At 62.4% G+C, this 18,833-nt stretch overlaps 3 protein-coding genes and 1 non-coding gene across 6 annotated transcripts; 1 reads left to right on the forward strand and 3 right to left on the reverse strand.

Annotated features, from left to right (window-relative positions):
• Positions 1-239: 239 nt before the first annotated feature.
• Positions 240-3,142, reverse strand: PSMB3 (proteasome 20S subunit beta 3). The gene is made up of 6 exons (XM_062595444.1): positions 3,054-3,142; positions 2,497-2,681; positions 2,091-2,198; positions 1,319-1,496; positions 971-1,065; positions 240-367 (listed from the first exon to the last, which is right to left on the reverse strand). Exons 1-6 carry the CDS (start codon positions 3,054-3,056, stop codon positions 319-321), a joined length of 618 nt encoding a protein of 205 aa, XP_062451428.1. The 5' UTR covers positions 3,057-3,142; the 3' UTR covers positions 240-318.
• A 2,129-nt stretch (positions 3,143-5,271) lies between these two features.
• On the reverse strand, positions 5,272-5,345 carry TRNAN-GUU (transfer RNA asparagine (anticodon GUU)). Its single transcript has one exon. It is a non-coding gene; the product is annotated as a tRNA-Asn (tRNA).
• A 1,316-nt stretch (positions 5,346-6,661) lies between these two features.
• On the forward strand, positions 6,662-15,505 carry PCGF2 (polycomb group ring finger 2). Of its 3 annotated transcripts, XR_009960807.1 has the most exons (11): positions 6,662-6,718; positions 9,556-9,695; positions 9,800-9,896; positions 11,657-11,712; positions 11,859-11,909; positions 12,381-12,489; positions 12,576-12,756; positions 12,879-12,977; positions 13,102-13,182; positions 13,536-14,236; positions 14,403-15,505. XR_009960807.1 is itself a non-coding variant. In XM_062595684.1 (10 exons), the coding sequence occupies exons 2-10, from the start codon at positions 9,584-9,586 to the stop codon at positions 13,866-13,868; spliced, it is 1,119 nt and encodes a 372-aa protein (XP_062451668.1). In that variant the 5' UTR covers positions 6,662-6,718; positions 9,556-9,583; the 3' UTR covers positions 13,869-15,505. The 3 variants fall into 3 exon arrangements, 2 of the variants coding, with proteins under 2 accessions (XP_062451668.1, XP_062451669.1); XM_062595684.1 differs by having other exon boundaries at positions 13,536-15,505; XM_062595685.1 differs by having other exon boundaries at positions 12,708-12,756; positions 13,536-15,505.
• Positions 15,385-16,214, reverse strand: CISD3 (CDGSH iron sulfur domain 3). The gene is made up of 2 exons (XM_062595686.1): positions 16,032-16,214; positions 15,385-15,887 (listed from the first exon to the last, which is right to left on the reverse strand). Exons 1-2 carry the CDS (start codon positions 16,179-16,181, stop codon positions 15,612-15,614), a joined length of 426 nt encoding a protein of 141 aa, XP_062451670.1. The 5' UTR covers positions 16,182-16,214; the 3' UTR covers positions 15,385-15,611.
• Positions 16,215-18,833: the final 2,619 nt, after the last annotated feature.

An 18,833-nucleotide genomic window follows, 5' to 3' on the forward strand; every position in this document is an offset into this window, starting at 1 on the left:
ATATCAAGTATTGGACATGAGAAAATTTAGAGCTGAGAAGAAAAACGGGTATCTCCACACTGCCTGAAGGAGATGCTGCTGATTCCCTGGGTGTTCCTGAAAGCCAGTCACTCAGATACAGCGTGTTGAGAAGGATTAGTTACAGGTAGCTCAGAGAGAAAGGTAGTCTCTTTTTGAGAGCTTTAGAGTGAGATAAGAACTTAATCCTAACATTCATTATTAAGAAAAAGAAAGTTAACTACAACAGAGGAGAAGAGTTTTATTTTAAAAAAGTTACAAGTAGACTGGGATGTGAAACACGGGAACAGCTGTGCTGGGCTAGTCCATGCGAGCTTTCAGGGTCCTCGTGGTGATTTTGTCTTTTTCACTAGACGGGGAAGAGAACAAGGAGATTGTTAATAAGTGAGTGTTAACATCTCCATACAGATTGTCATTTTATTGGGAAAAGGGACTGTGCAATGTAGATTGTTTACAACCGAGTGCATAATCCCCATCCTCCCACCTCTGCACCCCAGGACAGTTTACCAGGTTCAGTAAGCAGCAATGCCTGGGATATGGCTCAGGAATCACAGAGAAACAGCACTAAGAACAAAATAAGATGGTCCTGAAGCAAGCCTGATGCAAAGTCAGGAAGTTAACCTTGTATCCCACTATGGCAAATGGCACCCACATGGCCCACGTCACCTGTACGTGAGGAGTCGCAGCCCTGGGTTCTGATGGGAATGCAGCTAGGGAATCCCTGTTCAGCAAGGGTCTGACCCTAGACTTATTCTTCCACGGCTACTGCAGTTCTGGCAATAGCCATGAACAGAGAGCAAGTATGAGTAATAAAGCGATGTTTAACATGGACAAAACATCGCTGAAAGGGAGCAGGACTAATAATACCCTGGAAACCAATCCCCCAACTGACATAAACGTGCAACTTGTTAAATTCTACCTCTTCTCTGTAGGGAAAAAGAGCAGCACTTACATTATGTGTACTATAACACCCATTCCAGATATGGCATCTCTGTCCACTGCATTCAACATGGCCTGTGAGATTGTTTCAAAGAGGTGATCTGGTTCCTGAAGAACAGAAACTATTTTAGCAGGTATAAAAACTGAATGTAGAGTCATCAGATTTTGTTCAAACCCAAAATACCATCCAAGAGGCTAAAAGATTTTTTCTGCAAACTACTATAAGCTATAGCCTCTCTCTTCTGAGCTCATTCTGAAGTACCACAGGATGAAGCTTCATCCAACACAGGTATCTCAAGTTCTTCAGTAAACAGGGGGAGGCTGATCCAAGAATCAGAGCTGAACTTGCCACCTCACTCACCATGTCGGGCTCCCAGAGGGACTCGCACATGCCATACATCTGCTCCGAGCAAGTGCCGCTGACCACAAAGTCATCAGTTATCATCGGGCAGCCGATCAGGTCTAGAGAGCAGATGAAAGGTTCGTGCGTTACGGGGTCCAGCCCAGCAATGACTGGTTCTGTGTAATAAGGTCCAAACCTGTGAAAAACAACACGACATAGCAGTCCAACCACACTGAAGCAGTTCCAGGTCCTACCTAAATAACCATGTAAGATTATATTAAACAGTAAGATCTAAAGGGACTCTAGAATTTGGGTCCAAGTTTGAGTATTTATCAAGTAATTTAATTTGATGGAATAAAATTGTTTAAAATGGACTGAAGCTGAATTCTCCTGCTGATCAAGAGGGTTTTTTTTTTCAGTATTTCCCTCTTTGCTTCTAATTTCTGTATAGGGGCAAGCTACTGCTTCCTTTCAGTTAAGGATCAGATTTGCATCTACGCTTCAGTCCTAGGCAACCATTGGTACAGAGACTTTCATTCATTACCAGTAAAAAGCTATACAAGTTACAGATGAACAGAAATGCTAGACTGTGGCTAGCTGTTGCACAGATCTGTCTATTAATCAAGCACTAGTTAAGCTAACACTGTCACTAAAGTTTGTTTTTTTCCATACTACAAGTCTCTACAGGAGCACTCCTCAGCCTCCCACCTCTCTAGAATCAGATCAATTCCAGTAACCACAGCCTGCCTTCACTAACGTGGTCGAAGTGACTCCGTTGTTTGACAGTTACCGTCTCTCATAGAGTAGATTAGAAACCATGCTCATAAAAGTTTGAGGTTTGATTTGCCTTCCTTCCTTCAGTTCATAGAGGTTCAGCCTGAACTTCAGTCTCTGGGCACTGCAAGAAGAGATGAGAATCAGTGTTAAAGCAGAAGCAGATTCCTTCTGCATTCATCTTCACACAAGCTTGAACTGTTTTATTGCATGCTGACAGATACCAACTCCTGATGCATGCCTGAGGCAGGTAGATACTCTAGATGGAAAGCCCCAGTGACAAGAGGAGGAATGCTGGTACCCAGCTACTACAGCCTCCTCCATGAATAAACAAAAACACTTAAGCTCAACATAAACTGCCACTTAACAAAACATGCCTCTCACAGGCTCAACACTAGACCGCAGGTGAAGGCATCACTTACACGGTCTGCACGTCTGTGGCTAGCCCAGCCAATCCAATATACAGTCTCTCTCCCATATGGAAAATCTTCTGGAAGTCCGTGGTCACCATCTGCGCTTGAATTCCAAACCGCCGGTCCGCAGCGATGGCCACGCAGTTCTTCCCCTTCATGGCCATCACGGCCCCGCCGTTATATGACATAATCGACTAGGAGAGAGGCAGCAGGCACCGTCGGGCGGCGGAGAGTCGCCCAGGCCCTGCCTTCCGCGCCAGCCCCCAGCCGCCCCCCTCCAGCTCTTGGCCAGCGGGGGAGCCTGCGGGGCCGGCAGGGAGGGCCCGGACACCCGCAGGCTGCAGCCCAGGCAGCCGCCACGTCCCCGGGGGACAAAAGGGGGGAAAAAAACAGCCCCCAAATCCCCCCAGTCCCGCCCCGCTTCGGCCGCGCACGGGCCCGCTCGGCCCGGGGCGCCCGCAGGCCGCGTCCTGCCGGCCCCGCGCGGCGGGGCCCCCCCAGGCCCCGCGGCCCCGAGCCGCCTCCGCCTGCCCCGGCCCCGGCCCCGGCCCCGGCCCCGCGCTCACCATGGCGCCGGCCGCTGAGACACCACCAGGCCCCGCACCGCTTCCCCGCCGCTCCGGCCTCCCCGCCGCACCGGCGCACTCAAACCCGCAGTCTGCCCCCGCCTCCGGGCCCCGCCTCTCGCCTTCTCCTATTGGCGGGAGGGGCGGCCCGCCCGGCCGCTGCCTCTCTCTATTGGCGGAGCGGGAGGCCCGGGGGGCGGAGCTCGCCGAGCGGAGCCGGGCTTCAAGGTTGGTTGAGAGCGGGAGGGAGGTGGGAGGGGGGAAAAGTGAAGAGTCATAGCGAGCGGGGCATGCCGGGACGGCGGCGGACTGCGGGCGGGCGGGCGGGGCGGCGCGCAGCTGGAGGGGGCGGGGCGCAGCTGGAGGGGGCGGGGCTCAGCTGGAGGGGGCGTGGCGAAGCTGGAGGGGGCATCGTACAGCTAGATGGGCATGGCACAGCTGGAAGGGGCATGGCTCAGCTGGAGGGGGCATTGCACAGCTGGAAGGGGCATGGCTCAGCTGGAGGGGGCAGGGCACAGCTGGAGCGGTCATGGCACAGCTGGAGGGGGCAGGGCACAGCTGGAGGGGGAATTTCACATCTGCATGGGGTTGTTGCACAGCTGGGGGCAGGCATGCACAGCTGGATGCACGGGGTGGGTTGCCTAGCTGGGTGCGTGCATGCACAGCTGCATGCACACGAGGGAGGGTGCACAGCTGGGTGCACCTGCCGGGGGCACCACCCAGCGGGTAGCGGGCACGACCCCCTCACGCAGGGTGCCGGGGAGCGGCTGAGGCCGTGGCCTGTGGCAGCCCAGCACCACTCACGTGGCCAAGGCAAGGCTGGGGCCACCCCAGGGCCTCTCGCGGTACCACCACGCTGGGAGCCACCAGGGAGCATCTCCTCCCAATCCAGGCCCATCAGCCCTGGTGTCTCCTGTTGGGCACTGAGAGACGTTGGTCAAATTTGGCAAAATTTAACCAACAACCCATCCCTCCCCTGCACTGAGCCATGCACAGCCCCAGCCCCCGTGTGTGTCAGGCCTCGCGCATGCACCGCCTGCCTTTGCCCACGGGAACTGTGGGCAAATCCCTGAACTCACTCCTGGTGGGGCTGGGGACAGCAAGTCTCCTCGCAGGAAGAGAAATCCCTTTGGAAAGCATCGGCTCAGGAAGTGCTCTCCACCACAGCGAGCCACAGCGCATCATGGGCAGGGGAAGGAGAGGGGCCCAGCAAGTGGCTGCGAGGGCATTTTTTATACAGAAAGCAATGGAAGAGGGATTCGTGCTCTGCAGAGTATTGGATTTCCTTCCCTGTCCCCGCTCGACAGCTCTCTCTTCTCTTGGAGGAGAGAGAATTAAATGTTTAAGTTAGGGGAGTGATGTTGTGCCAAAGGGAAAGAGATCCACGTGTTAGGAAAAGCTCTCAGCGCACATCACAGCACTCGCCTGGTTTCAGTGAAAACCTCCAGCCCGCGCAGCGCCTGTTTATCCGCTGAGGGACCGAGCCCCAGCGGCTCAGCCTGTCCCATGGCTGTTGTATTTTTAACATATTTTCCATTTTTAAACATTTTCTTGCGGGAATTAAGTCAAAGGCCACATTTTTTTTGGCAGGAACGTCACATGCACTGGGGAGAGAAGGAGCGCCAAAGCCAGAAACAGCCAGAGGGGAATCTCCAAACTGGATTTGGGCAAAGCCTGGTGCTTCTGCAGTCCAGGAGGTTTGTTGGAGCGTTTCAGGCAGCTCCCGGAGGTGACGTGAAGACCATCCCTGCCAGACTACGCTTTTCTCTTTGCTTTTCCAGCTGGTTTCCCAAATGCCCCACTCCAGCCCCACACGTCTGACCTCGCCCAGAACCTGCCTGGAGAGAGCTGTGAGCCCAGCGGGGAGCAGAGCCACTGCCCTCGCCGGGGGTCCCAGGGAGCCCCCAGGGCGGCATCCTGGGAGGCTCCGGGCTGGCAGGCATGGCTGTGGGCTACAGCACCATCCTGCCTCTTCCCTTCCAGCTGAGCCAGGCCTTGGGAGCACAGAGCAGCCGGACAGCCACCCCCCCGTCCTCCAGCTCGGCGAAGCCCCTGCACAGCCCTTTGCGAAACGAGAGAACAGCCTGCTCGCCGCACTGGGAGCCCGGCGCCGGCCGCCTCCGCCTCCAGCTCCCCTCGCTCTTTGTCTGCCTTTGCCCACTCCTTTGGAACAATTAAATGAAAAAATGCATATAAAAAAATTAAAAAGCTGCGCCACCGTCCCTGGGTGGGCTCGAACCACCAACCTTTCGGTTAACAGCCGAACGCGCTAACCGATTGCGCCACAGAGACCGCGCTGGGAACTACCGCCGCGGCCAGCGCACTCAAGCGGCAGCATCCTGCAGCGGGATGCGCCGGCCCCGGGACTGGGCACCAGCACCGGGACTGGGCACCGGCACCGGGACTGGGCACCGGCACCGGGACTGGGCACCAGCACCGGGACTGGGCACCGCCTCCGGGACTGGGCACCGGCACCTGCCCCGGCCACGCGGGCCGGACACGGGGCGCTGGCACTAGGACCGGCACCGGGCACCGCGGAGCTATCCGCACGGGCGTCCCGCGTGGGGCAGGCGGCGCGGAGAGGAGTCACGGAGGGAGCCCGGGCCGCGGCACTGCCCTCGTGGGCCGAGAAACGCGCGTGGGCGCTGCGCCGCCGCTGGGCTCTCTCTGCTGCAGCAGGGCCGCGAGCCGTCGGGACACCCGTGGGCCCCCGGCTGCCCCGCAGCCGGGCCCGCCGCTCCGCGGGAGACAGCCGCGACGTGAGCCCGGCTCGGGCTCTTCTTTCCCTCCTTCTCTCCTTTTCCCTTTTTTCTGTCTTTTTTTTTCCGTTCCCGTTGCTTCCTAGTCCCCGTCCCGGCGCGGGTGTCCCGGGCCCCGCCTGCACCGCCGAGCAGGGGACAGCAGCGGCGCCGCCCCCGAGGTCCCGGTGACAGGCCCGAGGTGCCGGTGACGGTCCCCCGGGGGGAAGTCCCGGCTACTCAATCGCTGGGGGTCGAAAACGGCCCCGGGACATTCGGGAGGACCCCGGGGGGCGGGCGAGGCCGAGGTGCGGGGGGGGGACACGGGGCCCCCCAACCCCACCTTGGCCGCTCTTAGCGGGGAGCGGAGCGGGGCCGCCGCGGGGATGCCCCACTCTGGGCTCCGGCAACTCAGATTTTGGGCCCATTCTCGTGGCTTTTGGGGCGATCGCATTTTCTCCCTGAGCAGATCCTCGGGGAGGGGGGTGGAGCGGGACCTCCACGGCTCCCTCGTCGGCGGGGATGGGGGGGAGGTTCGAGGGGGACCCCTGCACCCCAGCCCCCTCCCCCCGCCGGGTCGGACCCCCCACGTCGGCGAGGGCGAAGGGGGGCGGGGCGGGCAGGGGGGGCCCCCTCCAATCTCGGCCCCTCGCTCCCCTCCCTCCTCCGCACCTCTGCGCGAAAACCCTAAAGGAATGAGGTCACGTGAGGCGGGGGCGGGGCCTCGCTCGTGGCTGGAGGAGGGAAAAAAATAAAAAAAAAAAGGGAGGAAAAAAATAAAAAAAAAAAAGGAGGAGGAAGGGGAGAGGGAAAAAAAAAAAAAAAAAAAAGGAGCGAGAGAAAAAAGGGCCCCCGCCGCCGCCGCGCCGAGCCGAGCCGCGCCGAGCCGCGCCGCGCCGGGCGGCCCGGGCTCCCCGCCGCCAGCAGGTAGGGAAGGCGCGGGCGGCCCCGCCGCCGCCGGGCCCCGCCGTCGGGGCCGCGCCGCCGCCCCCCGCCCCGCTCCCTCTTTCTCTCCGCGTCCAAGATGGCCGATGGGGCCGCCCCCCCCCCCCCACCCCCCGCTTTGTGCCGCGGCCCCCGCCGCCCCCCCGGGGCCGCCGGGCCCTGACAGCGGCCCCCGGCGCGGCGGCGGCGGCGGCGGGGCCGGGCGCTGACGGCGGCGGGCTGCGGCCGGGAGGGGCCGCGCCGGGCGCCGCGGCCGCTGTCAGCGGGCTCCGCTCGGCCGCGAGTACAAAGGGCCCCGCGGGGCCGGGAGCGCGGCCCCGGGGGGGCGGGGGCCCGCGGGCGCCGAGGGCTTGCGCCGGCGCTGCCCTCCCTCCTCGCCGCCCCGGGAGCGGGGTCACGCGTGTCGGAGGTGTGCACGCGCGTGTCCCGCCGCGCGGGCGAGGGGGGGTGTGTCCGCGAGCGCACGCGGATGCGCGGACACGCGTGGCCGTGGCGGCGGCTCCCTCCCCGCTTGCCCTGCCGCGGCCCCGTCTCGGCGTCTCCCCCGCGCCCCCCCCGGCGCCCGCCGCCCGTGTCCCGGGGGTCCCGTCGGGGCGGCGGTCGCGGTCCGTGGGGAGGCAGCGCGGGGTTCGCGCTCCGGCGCCTTTTTGTCGGGGCTGCCGGTCCGTGCGCCGCCGTGCGAGCGAGCGGGTAGTGCCGGGGAGATCCCAGTCGTGCCCGACGGCGGCTTCTCCTCCGCCCCGGCTCTTCGCCGGCCCGGGGGCGCTGCCGTCCGCGGGGCCGGGCTCGCCGGGGAGCCGGGGCGGCCGTCGGGTCCAAGTTGCCGGTGACTTTGAAACGTCCTTCCCTCCCCCCCTTCGCCCCCCCCCCACGCCACCGGTCGGGGAGACAAAAGACCCCGAAAATCGCCGTCGGGGCAGGGCCAGGGGACATCCCCAAAGCTGCCGGCGCTTTTCCACGCGGGACCCTGCTCCCACGGCGGGGGCCCGGCCCGGCGGGGGCTACGGGCAGCCCCGAGGGCTCCGGCTGCCGGGCGGGGGGCGGCGCTGGAGCCCGGTTTGGGGCTGGTCCCGGGGGCTCCGGCGGCGCTGTCCCGCGTGGGAGCGGGGCCGGGGGGGGCCGCGGCTTTGTTCGCCCCCGCGGCAGGAAACCGCCGCTGTTATCACCCGGGTTTATTAGAACCGGTTTGCGCCGGTGTCTCCGGCTCCCTCCCCCCTCCCGGGGAGACCCGCGCTGCCTTTGGCGGCTGCCGGCACCAAAAGCAGCAAAATGCACCCAAAACGCATCTTTGGGTCCTGCGGCCGGGACCTCCTCCTCCTCCCCCTCTCCCCCCGACGGCGGGGTCCCCCTCTCTGCGGGGTACTGCGAGCCCAGGGCGGCCCCCCATCACCTGCAGGTTGCAAAGGGCTGGGGGGACCCTGCCCGGGGACGGCAGGGTGCAGGGTGCCTGGGGTGCCACCCTGGGGGTGTGGGTTGGACCGGGGGGCACTGGGGTCCCCAAAGCCCTTGTGTCTCGGCACCCACTGCACAGATCCCGTCTCTGCAAAGGGAGCGGGGCGCTCGGCAGGGCAGGGGTGTCCTGGAGGTCCCTGCGTCCGGCTGGGTGTAGGGGACCTGCTGCATCCCCGTCCCTGCTGCATCGCCGTCCCCATCGCTGCCCCCGCGGCGTCCTCATCGCCGTCCCCACGGTGTCCCCATCGCCGTCCCCGCTGCGTCCCCGTGCGCCTGCCTCCGGGGAGCCTCGCGCTGCTGATCTAGATCCGAGACCCAGATTGGAGCCTGGGAGGGAGGGAGCGCGGGGAGAGCGCGGGGGGAGCAGGGCAGCGTCCGCGGAGCAGGTGTCCGACACGGTCCCGGCGTCGGACAAACCCGTCCACGCGCCCCTGCGCGTGCGCAGCCCTGGACGCCCAGCCGGGTGCACACACACACCCCCCTGCATGCAAAAACCCAGCCTGGCCCTCACGGCCCTGCGCACACCCCGCCTCCTGCACACCGGCATGGCCTTGCACGCCCGGGCTGTGCACGCACACCCGTGCCCAGGCGCTTGTGCGTCGCTGGGCCGCCCCGGCTGTTGCTTTGCTGCTGGCAGTGGGTGTGCGACGGCTCGATGGGGATCTGGCTCTGCCGCCTGCCTGCGAGCCAGGGCCGACCTGTGTGTGCAGGGGCACGTGTACGCCGCTGCCTATGGAGGGGATGTATAGCATCTATATGTATATATGTGCGTGCACCTGCATGGGGTGCGTGTTGGGGGATGCGCGTGCGTTGCTGCCGGCACACCTTCACCCTGGCGTTGCACCCGCACTCCTGTATGCTGACACGGGGTTGTCCCCCGCCTCCTCTTCCTCCCTCTCGCCTTCCCTCTGCCTCGCATGGTTGTAATAATATTCTGGCTCCTCTCCAAGTATAGGGGTTGCCATAGAAACAATAAAACTGCAGCGATTTCGGGCCCCAGCTCCGCCGTCTCCCATTGTAAACGTGGAAGTGCCGGAGCAGGGAGGCAGCAATTACCCTGACATCTGCGGCTCCCCACGCTTGGCGCCCGCAGCTGCGCGCCCGCAAGCGCCCGCTCCCGTCGGAGAAAGCAAAGATGCGCGTGTGCTGGCACGCGCGCGTGTGTTGTTGCACGGGTGCTGGTGCGCGCAGGCGTTTGTGCGCGTGTGGCCCCGCTGCCCTGCCCGCGCGGGCTGCGTCCCTCCGCTAGCGGGAGAGGAGCAAAGGTGGGGAAACGCGGGGCGGCAGGATGCCGTGGGGGCCTCTCCGCGCCGGGGGGGCTCTGCGAGCGCAGTTCAGCCTGGCCCCGGGGCTGTGCTTCCTTCCAGAGAGGCTCCGTCGCGGCTCTGCTCCAAAATGCACAGAACCACCCGGATAAAGATCACGGAGCTCAATCCCCACCTGATGTGCGCCCTGTGCGGCGGCTACTTCATCGACGCCACCACCATCGTGGAGTGCCTGCACTCCTGTGAGTCGCCGCCGCGCCGGCATCCCGCCGTCCCGGGCCCTCGCGGCCGGGCGCCGGGCGCTGCCGTGTCCGTGGCTTTGCTCACGTCGTGTCTCTCCCCTCAGTCTGCAAAACCTGCATCGTTCGCTACCTGGAGACGAACAAGTACTGCCCCATGTGCGATGTCCAGGTGCACAAAACCAGGCCCCTGCTCAGCATCAGGTGAGGCTTCCTGGGGCTACCCCAGCAGGGATGTGACACAGGGGGATGCGTCGTGCGAGGATGCATTGCGCAGGGACGCGTCGCGTGGGGATGCGTCGCGTGGGGATGCATCATGCGAGGATGCATCATAGGAGGGTGCATCGCGTGGGGATGCAGCACACTGAGATGCAGCCCCGCGCGGTGCAACGTGCACCCACGCCGAGGCCACACTTGGAGCATCCCGCTCGGAGAGGCCGGGGCACGCGACTCGCCGGCATCCTGGGCCCGTGCAGGCGTCGTACGGATGACGAGGGGACGGCTGCATCCCTTGCAGCGTCAAACCTCTCTGCTCCGGGCCTCGCGGGTGGTGCCGGGCCGAGGCGGCGGTGGGAAGCGCGGCCGAGGGGGAGGCCGGCGCCGGCTCCGGGAGGCCGGGCACGTCCCGCGTTGCGGAGTGTGAGCGCTGCAGGTGGTTGGCATAGAAACCACGCAAGGCTGCAATACATCACGGGGCTTTTCCTTTTCCTTTTTTTTTAGCCTCTTCCATTTAAATCCGTTTCTGTAGTAACACTTTTTCCTTCCTTTTTTTGCTTCACTATGAAATATTTACACTCCAGCTCCCACGGATCCATCGCCTAAATATCCCTGCCCGCATGCGTGGCGCCGGTACGCGGGCACCCTGGTGCCCGATCCAGATGTGCTCCGCTGCTGCAGCTCAGCCCCCGCCTTTCTGGCTTTCACCTCTTTGTCCTGTTTTTATGTTCCTCCTTGCATCTCTAAAACAGGGGTAACGGTCCTGCCGGAGATGCTGAAGTTTTTTGAATTAACCCTCCCCGGCGCCCCCCACCCAGTGCTGCGGCCCTGGGCCGCTCGTTCCTGGCTCTCGCAGGCGTAACGACCGGCCCCGTAATTAACCTGCCTGTCGAGCGACAGGGCTTGCTTTTCCATTAGCTCGCTGTAAATTATAAAGCAAATTCTCCGTGTGCGTATTAGAAATAAAATCACAGCGGGGCCTCGTGAACCCGAGTGACATCAGCAAGGAATTAGGGATAAAAGCCGTGGCTGGGCTAAAAATAATATGTGAATAACTGGTACGGTCATTTGTTTTTCTTGAAAATAAAGGCTGTATTATTAAAATGGAAATAATTGCAGATATAATTTACTTTTCACCGTCCCCACTGCTCTTGCTTTGTTTTTGAGATTTCTTAATTGGGCCGAGCCGCTGCTTTTAAAATGTGCCAAATGCCCTGCCTGCAATTTCAAGAGCCGAACGTGTTTGCAGAGTGCCAGCGCCAAGGTCTCTGCTGAAGACGGGGCTGCAGCCTCCCCTGCTGCTCGAGTGCTTTTAAAGATCGTACCCCCAAAATGTGGTAAAATAAAGCTGATCGACATCACTTTATTTTGTAACAACTTGAATTCAACTCTTCTGCAGTATTCGCAATTGAAGGAAATCGAAGCCTAAGCTGTAAACTGTATCTAAGCTTAAAACTAAGATAAGATGCAAACTGAAGCTTGCAGAAGCGTTTGCCGATCTTGGAGTTTGATAAGATCTGGGGACACTTTTGGAACAGGTTTTCGTGCCGAAGCGGCTCCCCCATCGCCCGCAGCCCCGGGGCCGGGCGCTGGTGGGCGGCGCTGGCCCTTCGCGGGAGCTGGGGTGCGGGAGGAGCGAGCGGCTCCCGGGGGGCTCGCTCGGCCCGCGGCGCAGCCCCGGCGCCCCTCGCACCCCCATCTCTTTTCTCCCTAATTTTTATTTATTATTGTTTTTTTCCTCCCCGCAGGTCAGACAAAACCCTGCAGGATATAGTGTATAAACTGGTCCCGGGGCTTTTCAAAGGTACGCGCACGGACGGGTCTAATTCCGGGAGGATTTGCGGGTGTTTCCAGCTCGGCCCCGAGCAGCCCCGAGGCGGGTGAGGGGCTCGTCCTCCGCGCGGGTCCCTGCCCGGCTCCGCGCTCCCCACGTGCCTTTCTCCCTCGCAGACGAGATGAAGCGGCGGCGCGACTTCTACGCCGCCTACCCCGTGGCGGAGGGTGAGTGCCAGGGCGGCAGCCCCCACCGCGGCCCCCCGGCGCCCCGGCTTCCCCCCGGCCATCCCTCCCCCCCTCCATCCCTCCCTCCCCCCCTCCATCCCTCCCTCCATCCCTCCCTCCATCCCTCTCTCCCTCCATCCCTCCCTCCCTCCATCCCTCCCTCCCCCCCTCCATCCCTCCCTCCATCCCTCCCTCCATCCCTCCATCCCTCCCTCCATCCCTCCCTCCCTCCATCCCTCCCTCTCTCCCTCCCTCCCTCTCTCCCTCCATCCCTCCCTCTCTCCCTCCCTCCCTCCCCCCCTCCATCCCTCCCTCCATCCCTCCACCCCTCCCTCCATCCCTCCCTCCCTCCATCCCTCCCTCTCTCCATCCCTCCCTCCCTCCCTCCCTCCCTCTCTCCCTCCCTCCCTCCCCCCCTCCATCCCTCCCTCCGTCCCTCCCTCCATCCCTCCTTCCTTCCCCCCGGCGCAGTGCCCAACGGCTCCAACGAGGACCGCGGCGAGGTCGCCGAGCAGGACAAGGGCGGCCTGGCGGACGACGAGATCGTCAGCTTGTCCATCGAGTTTCACGAGGGAACGAGGTACCATGTTCTCGCCGAGAAGCTTTTGCACTTTTTTTTTAATTTTTCTGTGCCTGTGTTTTGGGTTTTTTTATTTTTTTTTTAAGCAAACTCGGGCTCCTTCCTCTCCCGGTTCCCGACGCCCCGTGTTTGATCCCCTCCCCGCCGTTCCCGGCTTTTTCCTCCCCGCTTCCTCGCGGTCTCGCGTTTGCTTTTCTCCCCCCTCCCCGCCCCGGCAGAGAGGAGAAGAGCGGCGCCGTGGAGAACGGCGACGCGCAGAAGGAGAAGGTGAGCGCGGCGGCGCGCGGCGGCGGCTCCGCCGGGGCGCCGGGAAGCGGGAGGCTCCGGCGGGACGCAGGCGCCGGGGCCGGGGCCGCCCGGCTGATGCCTCCGTCCCCGCCGGCGCCCAGAGGACCGGCGTGCGCTTCCTGCGCTGCCCGGCCGCGATGACCGTCATGCACCTGGCCAAGTTCCTCCGCAACAAGATGGATGTGCCCAGCAAGTACAAGGTGGGCGCAGCGACCGGGCGCCGGCGCTTCGCTCGGCCGCGGGGAAGGCGGGCGGCGGGGCGGGGTGGGGGGGACACGCCGGGTGCGGGGGCTGCCGGCGGCGCCGACGCTCTGCCCGGCGCAGGTGGAGGTGCTCTACGGGGACGAGCCGCTGAAGGAGTATTACACGCTGATGGACATCGCCTACATCTACCCCTGGAGGCGGGTAAGCCGAGGCGCCGCGGACGGACGGACGGACGCGATCCCGGCTGTGGGCCGAGCGCGACTCTCCGCAGGCGGCCGGGGCGGGGGGGGGGTTTTCCCGCGGGATGCCGCGGACGTGCTGGATGCTCCCGCGCCGGCGCTGCAGCCTTTGAGCCCCCCGCAGAAGCCGGGGCAAAGCCCGGGGGGGGGGGGGGGATAAAAAAAATCCCGTCGTCCTTTTGATGGAGCAAGATGCAAAACGCTGGGTTTGCACAGGATTTCTTTTTTGGGGGGGGGGGGGCTGGCGGTGGGTGCCAGGGCTCCCACGGGCCCTGCGCCACCCATGTGTCCCCCCCCCACCCCGTGCCGCCGCAGAACGGGCCGCTGCCGCTGAAATACCGCGTCCAGCCCGCCTGCAAGCGCCTCAAGCTCTCGCAGCCCCCCAACTCCGAGGGCACCAACACCAGCGGCGCCTCCGAGTGCGAGTCCGGGAGCGACAAGGCGCCCAGCCCCGCGGCGCTGCCCCCCGCCGCCGCCGCCGCACCGCCCGGCCCCGCCGCGCCGACCCACGGCTCGCCCGGCTCCAGCGGCCCCGCCGGCACCGGGCCCCTGCTCAACGGCACCTCGAACTGCCCCCCGCTGCCCCCCGCGGCCCCCCGCTGCCGCAAAACGACTCTCAACGGCGGCACGGCCAATGCCTTGACCTAAGAGCCACGCTGGCCCCGCTTTTATATATCTATATATATTATATATATATACATATATATGTGTACATAGGGAGAAAAAAAAATTATACATACTTATTTTCTATTGATTGACCAGATTAATTTAAGATGCAAAGAAGACACATAAATGTGGTTGGATATTTTTAAATGTTTTTTTTTTTTCTTTTTAATTATTATTTTTCATTGTTTTAACTTAATGCAAGCTGCATGCCGGAGCCAGGCGTCCCGCAGGCGCTGCCGTCTGCTTTTGCTCATTTTCTGTAACGCTTTTCCCTCTTCTCCCCCCAACCCCCCGGCCTCTCGCGCCGCCCGGAGAGACGGGGCCATAAGCAGAGGAGCCCGGAGGCGCAGGTAAGGGCCAAGCACAGGTAAGGGCCAAGCACAGAAGCCAAAATCTCCCCGTCCGTGCAGCCGGGGCGCCGCGGCTTTGCCTCGCCATGTCTTTACCTTGCCGTGCACATTGCTGTTTATTTTTTTATTATTATTATTTATTTTGCTTCCCCTGTGTGGTTTCTAGCCAGTGTTTCAGGCTCTGATCTAGCAAAGCCTTCTCGTTATGCACAGTAAGTAAGCTTTTCGCCCCCCCTTTTTTTTCCCCTCCGCTCAGCTAAAGATCGCGCTCGCGCCTCGGCGCTGCACGTCCCCGCGGGGGATGTGGGAGCACGAGCCCCCTTGCACAGCGTTTGCCCCTTTGCAAGGGCGGCCGGGGAGCGACCGTCCCACCCTCTCCTCCTGTCCCCGCGGTGCATTTTTTTTTTCCAAAAAATAAACGACTACAGTGCCTTTAGCCAGGAGGTTTTCGGGGAAGGGTGAGCGCGGGAAGGTGCTGCCGGGCTTTGGGCACGGGCCTGCGCGCTCCGGGGAGAGGGGACCGAGTTTCCACATTGCAAAAGCACACGATTCCCCGGGGGCATGCGGAGCCCTGGGGGGGTTATCTTTTATCCCCCTCCATTGGGGGGGTGGATGAACGGCAAAAAAAAAATATATAAGCAAGTGCCTGCAGAGCCCAGGTGGTGGCGCGGGAGGGGGATGCTGCGGCGGCGGTGTGACGGCACACGGAGAACCAAAGGAAAACAGCATGGGAATTGTATGAACTCCAAAGGTCAGGAAACGTGGGATGTCACTCTTGTTATTTTTCTTCTTTTTTCCCCCCCTTTTTTTAAGTAGTGCACCCCCCATGATGAACTTTACAGGCATCTTTGCAAGCACAGCGGCCGCCCGGGCAGCGCTCGCGGGGGCTGCCCGGTCCGTCCCGCCGGCGCGCGGTGCCCGCGGGTCTGCCGCCCGGGGCCGGACCATGGGCTGGAAGCGTGTCGGGGAGGGGGGCTCCATTCGTCTCGACTTTGACACCCCTTTTTTCCTTGTAAATAGGCCAAAATGGACTGAGGGAGGCGGCAGAAGTGCCTCGACCTGGGGTTTGCGTGGGGCGTCGGGGAGGCGGTCGTTTTTTCTTTTTTTCTTTTTTTCCCTATATGGTACAAACCAAATTGCTCTGTACGTTTGCATCCTGTACGACGTTTTAATGTCCTGTAATATATTCTGATATTCACGTATCGTTATGGGTTAAACATTTGTATAACTATACAGCTTTGTAAATGTAATAAACGCCGCAGACTGTCACTGACTTGGCGCGTGCGCGCGCGGCCGCCCGTCCGGCTCTGCACAAGCGGCCCCCCCGAGCCCGTGGCGCGCGGGTTTTTTAATTTTCATTTTTTTCCCCTCTTTTTTATTTTGTTCCTTTTGCGGTTGCTTGCGGGCCTCCGTCACCCCCCGCAGCAGCAGCGGCAGCAGGAGCGGAGCTGCAGCGCGGGGGCAGCGCGGCGGGGGCCCCGTCCGGGCCGCGGGGCGGCGGCGGCGGCGCCCGCCCGTGGCTGCCGTCGCAGTAGGGCGGCGAGCGGGTGCGTTTGCAGCCGCAGAGCCGGGCGCGCCGGTCGGCGTCGGGCGTGAAGCGCAGCGGGGCGACGCCGGGCGCCGTGTGCCGGTGGGAGCCGTCGCAGAAGGGCTGCAAAAAGCAACGCGGGGAGCCGGGCAGCACCGCCGCCGGCGCAGCGCGGCCCCCGCACCGCGCGCAGCCCGCCGCGGAGCGGAGCGGAGGGCACAACAGGAAATTAAATTAAAAAGGGGAGGGCAAAAACACTCCAGAAACCTGCTTCTTGCTGTGGCCGCAGGCGCACCACGCGTACGTCTTCCCGGCCTTCAGCTCCACCGCGAAGGGCTGCGCGGCCTGCGCCAGCCGCCGCACACAGCCCGCGGCCCCCGCCGCTGTCACGAGCGCCGCGGGTCTCAGCAGCGCCATGGCCGCGGCCCAGCCCGGCCCGGCCCGGCCCGGCCCGGCTCCGCCCGCCGCCGCCGCTGCCGGAAGAGGCGGGAGCGCGGCGGGACCGGCCCCGGCCCCCTGGCCGCCCCCCGGCCCGCCCCCGCGGCGCGCCGCTCGGCACGGCGGCCCGCGCCTCGGGGCACGGCGCCTTGCACGACCACCCCCCCGGTGCGCGGCTCCCTGCACACCCGCCCCCACCCCCGGTGCGCGGCCCCTTGCACGACCTCCCCCCGGTGCATGGCTCCTTGCACGCCTGCTGCGCCGTCCCTTGCACAACACCCCCCACCCCAGTGCACGGCCCCTTGCACAACCTCCCCCCGGTGCATGGCTCCTTGCACGCCTGCTGCGCCGTCCCTTGCACAACACCTCCCACCCCAGTGCACGCCTCCTTACACGACCTCCCCCGGTGCATGGCTCCTTGCACGCCTGCTGCGCTGTCCCTTGTACAACACCCCCCACCCCAGTGCACGGCCCCTTGTACGACCTACCCCCGGTGCATGGCTCCTTGCACGCCTGCTGCGCTGTCCCTTGCACAACACCTCCCACCCCAGTGCACGGCTCCTTGCACAACCTCCCCCCGGTGCATGGCTCCTTGCACGCCTGCTGCACCGTCCCTTGCACAACACCCCCCACCCCAGTGCATGGCGCCTTGCACGGCTCCCTGCACGACGTCCCCCCGGTGCACGGCTCCCTGCATGCCCGCCCCCACCCCCAGTGCACGGCCCCTTCCGCAGTAAGCGGGTCCCTGCAGAGCCCCTTGCACAGGCTCCGCTACACAGCACCTTGCACAGGTGCCAGTGCCTGCCCCGCTGTGCAGGGTCTTTGCACAGCCCCCTTGCACGGCTCCTTGCACATCCCCTGGTGCACAGCCCCTTGCACGGCTCCTTGCAGGGCCAGATCCTGATCAAAACGGGTGCTGTGTCCCAGGGTGGCGGTGGCAGGGCTTGACACCGCAGCGCCGCCAGCCCCCGGCGCTCTGGGCACCCAAAGCCCTTTGGGGGCCACCTCGCCTCTAGGGTTTGGGGGTCGGTGGGTGCCTCTTCCCTGCCCTCACCCTCCTGCAGTCACCGGGCACTGCTGGCCCCAGAGCCGGCAGCTCGCACACGGCTGGGATCAGCTCCAACCTGTCCAAAAACACGGAGGTACAGAAGCACATCTTTTCAGCCTGCTTTTTATTTTTTTGGGAAACATTCTTTTAACAAAAAGAACAAGGATTGTGACAATTTCTTGGTCATACAAATACATTAATGATATACAGACGGTATTTGTGTTATGCACAACGGGGAGAACGTGCGGCTCCTCGAATTCCTTTCTCACTGCAGACAGAAGAAGAGTAAATAGGAGCAGTTTTCTGTCTAAGACATCCTACCGCCATTAGCACCTGATTTGTTTTTTGTCCTTAAGAAGAAATTAAAATGCAAGTGTCCTGTCGATTCTCCTGCAGCGAGAGCAAAAGACGTCGACATGCAGCCATGGTACAAATATGTAAGAAAGTTAGTACGTTCTTGGCTACAAATCTGGCCGTGCAGTTTTCAAATGAAAACCTTTTTTTAGGGGATAGAAAGGTCATGCAAGCATTGACTTATGCCACTTCTCTCCCAGCTCTCCCTTTTCGAGTTTATCCCTTTTCCGTGGACTGCTGTGCTCTGCTGGCCTGCGGGCGGCTCCAGGGGCCAGATGTTGCTCTGGTTTTGCAGCCCGCGCGCCTGCGGCCGGGCGCTGCGAGAGAGGGACCCGTCGGGCAGATCAGCTCCAGGGCCCAGCGGTGTAGGAAACTCGCCTGTTTCACGTGTCATGTATCAGTAAAAATAACCATCCAGATTCCAGCCACTGGCGGTGCAAGCTCGGGGTTAACAAAAAGGTTTCACCTTTGAGGAAAGGGCACTGCACGTGCCTTGCACAGCCTCAGTCCAATGCAAAACCAATCCAGAATATCCCATAGCCTTTTGTACCGATTTAACCGAATCACTGGGAAAAAAAAAAAAAAAAAAAAAAAAGGCAGACCCTCGATCAAGCCTGTCTTTTCTCTGTGGATAAGTCTTTAAGTCTTCAATGCAAAACCGATTATGATATACGATGGATTTGCAAGGTGACCATCACAAGAGAAAGAGCAGCAAAGCGGTGCCAGAGGAGCAAGGCACCCTAGGGAGGCCGGTCTGCTCAGGCCCTGCCTGGCCTGAAGTCACGGAGGACGCTGGTGGCTGAGCGAAACCCGCTTTCCTTGCAGCAGCTGCTTTTCCTCCATCTACCCCCCATCCCCGTCCGGCCGCTGAAGCTCCTCCAGCAGCACTGGCTCAGGTGCCGAAGGGCCTCCCACCACCCAGGGCTGTGGGAATGACCCCACCGGCCATCCCCGGGCCCATGCACCGGCAGCTCTGCTCCTGCTCGAGGCCCTTTGGCTCCTTCCACGTCTTGACAGCTCAAGACGCTTCCCTGCAGGACTGAACCTGCACGGACACTCAGCAGCCCACGCTCTCCCCGCTGCTGGGTGTTACGTCTTGCAGAGCCTGGATCTTTTGTCCAGGCAGAGGTGGCAAGAGCAAAGCTCAGGAGACCTGGACTGCACTGGCTGTGCTGCTGGGGAGCAGATCAAATTCCTCCTCCCCGTCTGGAAAACAGGAGAAGAGAGGA

The sequence above is a fragment of the Rhea pennata genome, chromosome 26 (genome assembly GCF_028389875.1).
Source record: "Rhea pennata isolate bPtePen1 chromosome 26, bPtePen1.pri, whole genome shotgun sequence".
Taxonomy (NCBI): Eukaryota; Metazoa; Chordata; class Aves; order Rheiformes; family Rheidae; genus Rhea; species Rhea pennata.